At 36.9% G+C, this 8,694-nt stretch overlaps 1 protein-coding gene across 1 annotated transcript; it reads right to left on the reverse strand.

Moving 5' to 3' along the window:
* Positions 1-5,354: 5,354 nt before the first annotated feature.
* Positions 5,355-6,434, reverse strand: LOC139353444 (fibrous sheath CABYR-binding protein-like). Its single transcript, XM_070997656.1, has 3 exons — positions 5,891-6,434; positions 5,730-5,807; positions 5,355-5,659 (listed from the first exon to the last, which is right to left on the reverse strand). Exons 1-3 carry the CDS (start codon positions 6,316-6,318, stop codon positions 5,497-5,499), a joined length of 669 nt encoding a protein of 222 aa, XP_070853757.1. The 5' UTR covers positions 6,319-6,434; the 3' UTR covers positions 5,355-5,496.
* Positions 6,435-8,694: the final 2,260 nt, after the last annotated feature.

The following is an 8,694-nucleotide window of genomic DNA, read 5'->3' on the forward strand; positions in this document are numbered from 1 at the left end:
AGTTCCTAAAGGAGGTACTACAGACCTTGGCCAATTGTCACCGAGTTGGAATTGAAAGAAAACGTGATTTAAAAAATGCGAAAATTGAGCAAAAAAATAAAGAATGGGGATCGTTTGCATAGGTAGCAAGCTGCTCAAAACAGTCGGTCTTTTAGCTGTACGCCTTGAATTGGCTCAACTACGATAAAAAACCGAAAAAAAATGTCGCATTTTTGGCAAAAATCTGAATTTGTATTTTTGACAAAAATGTGAACCCTTGTGATGCAGCCCCTGAAAAAAATGAAAAAATTGGTCAAAAAATAAATTTTCCTAAAAATGATGAGGATTGTTAGCATTTTAAGCAAGCTGCTCAAAACAGTAAGTCTTTTAGCTGTACGCCTTAATTTGGCTGAGCTACGATGGAAAAATCGAAAAAAATTTCGCATTTTTGACAAAAATCTGAACTTCGTATTTTTGACAAAAATGTGAACCCCTTTTTTTCACCAAAAAAGTTCAGTTTTTTGGCGGCTGTAACAAAAGTATAAGTCGGAACGAGAAATGTCATACCTCGCTGAACTTGTTGCTTAATTTCCAATCTATTGACATTTTAACCTGAAAATTTTTAATTTTTGCCATTTTTCGCAAAAAAGTGATGCAACCCCTGCAAAAAATGAAAAAATTGGTCAAAAAATAAATTTTCCTAAAAATGATGAGGATCGTTAGCATTTTAAGCAAGCTGTTCAAAACAGTCGGTCTTTTAGCTGTACGCCTTAATTTGGCTGAGCTACGATGGAAAAATCGAAAAAAAATTCCGCATTTTTGACAAAAATCTGAACTTCGTATTTTTGACAACAATTTGAACCCTTTTTTTCACCAAAAAAGTTCAGTTTTTTGGCTGCTGTAACAAAAGTATAAGTCGGAACGAGAAATGTCATACCTCGCTGAACTCGTTGCTTAATTTCCAATCTATTGACATTTTAACCTGAAAATGTTTAATTTTTGCCATTTTTCGCAAAAAAAGTGATGCAACCCCTGCAAAAAATGGGTCAAAAAATAAATTTTCCTAAAAATGATGAGGACCGTTAGCATTTTAAGCAAGCTGCTCAAAACAGTCGGTCTTTTAGCTGTACGCCTTAATTTGGCTGAGCTACGATGGAAAAATCGAAAAAAAATTCCGCATTTTTGACAAAAATCTGAACTTCGTATTTTTTTTCACCAAAAAAGTTCAGTTTTTTGGCTGCTGTAACAAAAGTATAAGTCGGAACGAGAAATGTCATACCTCGCTGAACTTGTTGCTTAATTTCCAATCTATTGACATTTTAACCTGAAAATTTTTAATTTTTGCCATTTTTCGCAAAAAAGTGATGCAACCCCTGCAAAAAATGAAAAAATTGGTCAAAAAATAAATTTTCCTAAAAATGATGAGGATCGTTAGCATTTTAAGCAAGCTGCTCAAAACAGTCGGTCTTTTAGCTGTACGCCTTGATTTGGCTGAGATACGATGGAAAATCGAAAAAAAAATGTCGCATTTTTGACAAAAATCTGAACTTCGTATTTTTGACAACAATTTGAACCCTTTTTTTCACCAAAAAAGTTCAGTTTTTTGGCTGCTGTAACAAAAGTATAAGTCGGAACGAGAAACGTCATACCTCGCTGAGCTCGTTGCTTAATTTCCAATCTATTGACATTCTAACCTGAAAAGTTTTTTTTTTTTGCCATTTTTCGCAAAAAAGTGATGCAACCCCTGCAAAAAATGAAAAAATTGGTCAAAAAATAAATTTTCCTAAAAATGATGAGGGTTGTTAGCATTTGAGGCAAGCTGCTCAAAACAGTCGGTCTTTTTGAAGTACGCCCTAATTTGACTAAGCGACGATTGTAAAGGACAACTTTTGACTGAAATCGGAATTCCAAAACACATTCATGTTCATTAACATTTTCATATTACCAAGGGCTCTACTCAGAAATATGAAAATGAATTCTTTATTTTACTGCGTAGACATCGAACAGTTTTTTTTGTGTGTCTTTAGGTCTTCTTTACTTCGATTTGTAATTGATTAGGGGCTTGAGTTGGTAGGACCTTCGCCTACTTTAGAGGAAGATGCCTAGGACATCACGCATTCCATTGGAGTTTCTGACTTCCCCTGACTAGCCACAGAGCTCCCAGGATACTCCGCTTCCAACGGCTCCACCACACCATTCGAATCAAATTTATCCTTTTCGGCCGACGGGGCACTGAAGAACATTTACGTACTCATGTGGAATCGTAGCTGGCTGATGAGGTGATTTGTATAAAATATTACTTAAAAAGGAAAAAAAAAGTTCAGTTTTTTGGCTGCTGTAACAAAAGTATCAGTCGGAACGAGAAATGTCATACCTCGCTGAACTTGTTGCTTAATTTCCAATCTATTGACATTTTAACCTGAAAATTTTTAATTTTTGCCATTTTTCGCAAAAAAGTGATGCAACCCCTGCAAAAAATGAAAAAATTGGTCAAAAAATAAATTTTCCTAAAAATGATGAGGACCGTTAGCATTTTAAGCAAGCTGCTCAAAACAGTCGGTCTTTTAGCTGTACGCCTTAATTTGGCTGAGCTACGATGGAAAAATCGAAAAAAAATTCCGCATTTTTGACAAAAATCTGAACTTCGTATTTTTGACAACAATTTGAACCCTTTTTTTCACCAAAAAAGTTCAGTTTTTTGGCTGCTGTAACAAAAGTATAAGTCGGAACGAGAAATGTCATACCTCGCTGAACTCGTTGCTTAATTTCCAATCTATTGACATTTTAACCTGAAAATTTTTAATTTTTGCCATTTTTCGCAAAAAAGTGATGCAACCCCTGCAAAAAATGAAAAAATTGGTCAAAAAATAAATTTTCCTAAAAATGATGAGGATCGTTAGCATTTTAAGCAAGCTGCTCAAAACAGTAAGTCTTTTAGCTGTACGCCTTAATTTGGCTGAGCTACGATGGAAAAATCGAAATAAATTTCGCATTTTTGACAAAAATCTGAACTTTGGATTTTTTGACAAAAATGTGAACCCTTTTTTTCACCAAAAAAGTTCAGTTTTTTGGCTGCTGTAACAAAAGTATAAGTCGGAAAGAGAAATGTCATACCTCGCTGAACTCGTTGCTTAATTTCCAATCTATTGACATTTTAACCTGAAAATTTTTAATTTTTGCCATTTTTCGCAAAAAAGTGATGCAACCCCTGCAAAAAATGAAAAAATTGGTCAAAAAATAAATTTTCCTAAAAATGATGAGGATCGTTTGCATTTTAAGCAAGCTGCTCAAAACAGTAAGTCTTTTAGCTGTACGCCTTAATTTGGCTGAGCTACGATGGAAAAATCGAAAAAAATTTCGCATTTTTGACAAATATCTGAACTTTGTATTTTTGACAAAAATGTGAACCCTTTTTTTCACCAAAAAAGTTCAGTTTTTTGGCTGCTGTAACAAAAGTATAAGTCGGAACGAGAAATGTCATACCTCGCTGAACTCGTTGCTTAATTTCCAATCTATTGACATTTTAACCTGAAAATTTTTAATTTTTGCCATTTTTCGCAAAAAAAGTGATGCAACCCCTGCAAAAAATGAAAAAATTGGTCAAAAAATAAATTTTCCTAAAAATGATGAGGGTCGTTAGCATTTTAAGCAAGCTGCTCAAAACAGTCGGTCTTTTAGCTGTACGCCTTAATTTGGCTGAGCTACGATGGAAAAATCGAAAAAAATTTCGCATTTTTGACAAAAATCTGAACTTCGTATTTTTGACAACAATTTGAACCCTTTTTTTCACCAAAAAAGTTCAGTTTTTTGGCTGCTGTAACAAAAGTATAAGTCGGAACGAGAAATGTCATACCTCGCTGAACTCGTTGCTTAATTTCCAATCTATTGACATTTTAACCTGAAAATTTTTAATTTTTGCCATTTTTCGCAAAAAAGTGATGCAACCCCTGCAAAAAATGAAAAAATTGGTCAAAAAATAAATTTTCCTAAAAATGATGAGGATCGTTTGCATTTTAAGCAAGCTGCTCAAAACAGTAAGTCTTTTAGCTGTACGCCTTAATTTGGCTGAGCTACGATGGAAAAATCGAAAAAAATTTCGCATTTTTGACAAAAATCTGAACTTCGTATTTTTGACAACAATTTGAACCCTTTTTTTCACCAAAAAAGTTCAGTTTTTTGGCTGCTGTAACAAAAGTATAAGTCGGAACGAGAAACGTCATACCTCGCTGAGCTCGTTGCTTAATTTCCAATCTATTGACATTCTAACCTGAAAAGTTTTTCTTTTTAGCCATTTTTCGCAAAAAAGTGATGCAACCCCTGCAAAAAATGAAAAAATTGGTCTAAAAATAAATTTTCCTAAAAATGATGAGGATCGTTAGCATTTTAAGCAAGCTGCTCAAAACAGTCGGTCTTTTAGCTGTACGCCTTGATTTGGCTGAGCTACGATGGAAAAATCGAAAAAAATTTCGCATTTTTGACAAAAATCTGAACTTCGTATTTTTGACAAAAATGTGAACCCTTTTTTTCACCAAAAAAGTTCAGTTTTTTGGCTGCTGTAACAAAAGTATAAGTCAGAACGAGAAATGTCATACCTCGCTGAGCTCGTTGCTTAATTTCCAATCTATTGACATTCTAACCTGAAAAGTATTTTTTTTTTGCCATTTTTCGCAAAAAAGTGATGCAACCCCTGCAAAAAATGAAAAAATTGGTCAAAAAATAAATTTTCCTAAAAATGATGAGGGTTGTTAGCATTTGAGGCAAGCTGCTCAAAACAGTCGGTCTTTTTGAAGTACGCCCTAATTTGACTAAGCGACGATTGTAAAGGACAACTTTTGACTGAAATCGGAATTCCAAAACACATTCATGTTCATTAACATTTTCATATTACCAAGGGCTCTACTCAGAAATATGAAAATGAATTCTTTATTTTACTGCGTAGACATCGAACAGTTTTTTTTGTGTGTCTTTAGGTCTTCTTTACTTCGATTTGTAATTGATTAGGGGCTTGAGTTGGTAGGACCTTCGCCTACTTTAGAGGAAGATGCCTAGGACATCACGCATTCCATTGGAGTTTCTGACTTCCCCTGACTAGCCACAGAGCTCCCAGGATACTCCGCTTCCAACGGCTCCACCACACCATTCGAATCAAATTTATCCTTTTCGGCCGACGGGGCACTGAAGAACATTTACGTACTCATGTGGAATCGTAGCTGGCTGATGAGGTGATTTGTATAAAATATTACTTAAAAAGGAAGAACGCTATAGTCGAGGGCGTCGACTATCAGATACCCCTTACTCAGCTAAACGGAGCAAAGCAGATGGAGATATGCAAGCACTAAACCGACTTTATCCCAAAAATTATACATATCTGAGTCCCAAAACGACACCACGTGATATTTATTTAACTGCGTTAACATCAGTTATTTTCTTGTGTATATTCGGGTCGTCTTTTCTTCGGTTTCTGAGTGCTTAGGAGCTTAGGTTGGTAGGAGCTTCGCCTACTTTCGAGGAAGATGCCTAGGACATCACGCATACCATTGCTTCGGAGGGTGGAGATTCTGACTTCTCCTGACTTGCCATAGAACTCCCAGGACCCTCCGCTTCCAACGGCTCCAACACACCATTCAAATCCACATCTTCCACACTATACTCTTCGGCCGACGGTTCTAAGACCGGGGCACTGAAATGGTTTTTATGAAATTAAATAATGAAATTTGGATAATTTGCCAAATTAACTTAAGATGGCTTACCAGGGCGAAAGGAGTTCAGAGGTTGTGTCTGCTCCTAATGGTTCATCTATTTCTGGATATTCTATGGGCATTCGGGCCCTAAATTGAAGAAAACCCATGTTATAAGTACACAAAGCATTCTAGCTGCTCAGCCTAAAATGAAAATATCTGTTCCGTCCTACCTGTCAGAAGACTTGGACTTCTTGCGGCGCTTCTTCTTGCGCTTGCGCTTGCGCTTGCGGCTTGTGGAGGACCCTTCCTCCTCCTCTTCTGCGTCCTCCGAAGAATACTTCCTTAGGCGCTTCTTCTTCTTACGCCTGTGGCTTGTGGATGGTGCCTCCTCCAATGGTGCCTCCTCCAATGGTGCCTCCTCCATTGGTGCCTCCTCCAATGGTGCCTCCTCCAATAGTGCCTCCTCCAATGGTGCCTCCTCCAATGGTGCCTCCTCCAATGATGCCTCCTCCAATGATGCTTCCTCCGACGATGATGCATCCTCCTCCAAGTCCGCCCCGGTGATTCTCTTCATCATTTTGCTGAACAAGAGTTTCAAAAATGCCTTTTTTTCCTCTTCCGAAGAATCTTCGAATTCCTTTTCCGGCCGACTCGCCATTGCTCGTTTAGAAAAAATCACAAGTCAGCAGCAGCTCCGATTTGTTAATATCAAATGTGAAACTAAATTGTCAGACGTAATATTTTTCAGGAACTCTCGGGTTGCTTCGTTAGCAATTTTCGTTCGACAAGACCTATCTGCTGAAAACCAGAGTTGTCACTCTATAACCTTAAAAAGCCATGGTAACTGTGTGTTAGTTTAGTACCACTGGCGAGCAATATTTATTTTAGAGTCAACTCAGAAAGTATTTTTTAGAATCATAATAAATAATTTAATAATTTTAGGCGTTTAGTTATTATGAAAGATTAAATATTACGTGGTTTACGCAATTTGTCGTTGTCCGATTCGGCACGTTCCTACTTATTTACTACCTGGTATATAAAAAGCCTTTGGGAAAATTTCATCACTATATAATAATATATAAAACTGAGAGACTAGTTCGCGTAGAAACTGACAGACGGACGGACATGGCCAGATCGACTCGTCTAGTAATGCTGAGAATATTTATACTTTATGGGTTCGGAAACGTCTCCGTCACTGCGTTGCAAACATCTAACTGAAATCAGTATACCCTCTGCAAGTGCATATAAAGAAAATGGAAAATCTTCAGGAATATTAAAAATCTTTGTTTTGTTCAAGACAAGTTTTATAAACATATTTTTATTAGTTTCAAAATGCAAGTATGTGTAGTCCTAACTTGAACAATAAAGGGAAGATTTTTAATAAAATAAAAAACAGGGGGTTGATCTCCACAAAGGGCCACTAAAGAATTGCAACTAATGTCAGTTGCTCTGGGTTTACTTTCACCAGTCTCTTGACATTTCCCGACTCACGTTAGTTTCAGTTTTCGAGAGTTTCCTCTTCGCTTTGCCAATGAAAAAAAAAACGCTAATTAACACAGCCAACCGCAATTGCAACTTCCTTCTGGCTAAGTGCACGTATGTTCGAGCCACCCTCGACCCCCCACCGAACCACCGACCCCCTGAAGCCGTCAGGCCACCCAAACTACCCCACCACCGCCCCCAGCGAGCCACGTGTGACAGCGAGGGTCGTTCGGTGACAAAGGGCAACTAATTTAGTTTAATGGGCGTCGTGCGCGACTTTGTTGCCCACAGCCGCAGAATTTCTTGCGGCCAACACTTGCCTCAAGGGGCGGCGAAAAAGGGTCCTGAAAAAGGGGCGAATGAAGGGGTATGGAGCGGGGAGGGGGTAGTGCAAGGGGTCAGGGGCCAGCGGGTGGATTGGTGGGCGGTAGGGCGGTTGGGCCACCCTTACGCACTCTCATTAAGCATTTTTAGTCGAGCTTAGCGAGCCGTTTGTTTGCTGTGTCAACTTCACAACTCTGGTCAACTGCACTGAGCAAAAAAACAAGGAAACAAAAATTTTTGGTAAAAAGAAAAAAAGCTCAATACTTTCCAAAACTATTCTGCCATAAAATTTCCAGAAAACATTAAAAATAAATACCACTCACATTTAAATCAATTTAAAACATTTAGCCCTGTTCCGGTTGATATTTTCAAAAATTGCATTCCAATTCGTTTGGCGATCTGTTAATATATTGTCGGTTTTAAAAAATGTTTCTTATTTCTAAGCCAGATCAGATGATATATAAATATTGATTACAATTTTTCCAAGTTTTATAAAAAGGGTTTCGAAGTCAAATCGAATTCAACAAAATAACTCAAAAAGAAAAAAACTAAACAGTCCTGATTAAAAAAATATACTAAAGATATCAATATTATCGGATTGACTTTTAGTAAATTCTATTTATATTTTGATTTGAAGCCTGAACTAAAATATACTAAATATCAATATTATTTATTTTTTATTTAAAGCTTTTAGGAATTAATTTTTTTCATTTTCGTTTGCTTAAAATTCCCAACTTGGTTTTAAGAATAAACATTTTCAAGGGACTTATAATTACCGTTGCAATTACTTACCTTTTCTGGATTTTATATACAATATATAGATGAAAAGCTCTCACAAAGTAAATTCCGCTGAAAAGGATAACCTTACTTTGAATGAATCCGATTTCTCGCAGTGCAGTATCGTAACTCTGACAACTCCGAGGCGACTTGCCATAAATTAACACACATGACTGGCGGTGGTGGTGGTGCAGTGGTGCTGTGGTGCCAGTGGTGGAACATTTTCATTTTACTTTTGTTTGTTTGATTTTTGGCTTTTTGCAGCTAGCTGACAGTTGGTCCTTCCGACCTGGGCAAATTAAAAATGTTTTTTGCCACCACCTCACTCCACCCCGTTTATTTGACTTTCGTCTTTGATGTCCCCCGTTTGCAATGCTATTTTTTCTGTTTTGGTTTTCAATAAATTTTATTCAGTTTTTTATTTTTCGTGTTTAACTTTGTGTGTTTTATG

The sequence above is a fragment of the Drosophila suzukii genome, chromosome X (assembly GCF_043229965.1).
Source record: "Drosophila suzukii chromosome X, CBGP_Dsuzu_IsoJpt1.0, whole genome shotgun sequence".
Lineage (NCBI taxonomy): Eukaryota > Metazoa > Arthropoda > Insecta > Diptera > Drosophilidae > Drosophila > Drosophila suzukii.

What these genes read in the sequence shown, in the direction of transcription:
- LOC139353444 (XM_070997656.1), bottom strand. Translation starts at nt 6,318, where the DNA reads ATGGCGAGTCGGCCGGAAAAGGAATTCGAAGATTCTTCGGAAGAGGAA. An exon ending in AAGTCCAAGTCTTCTGACAG is followed by an intron (nt 5,808 to 5,890) that starts GTAGGACGGAAC and finishes TCTTCAATTTAG; the next exon opens with GGCCCGAATGCCCATAGAAT. An exon ending in TCTGAACTCCTTTCGCCCTG is followed by an intron (nt 5,660 to 5,729) that starts GTAAGCCATCTT and finishes AAACCATTTCAG; the next exon opens with TGCCCCGGTCTTAGAACCGT.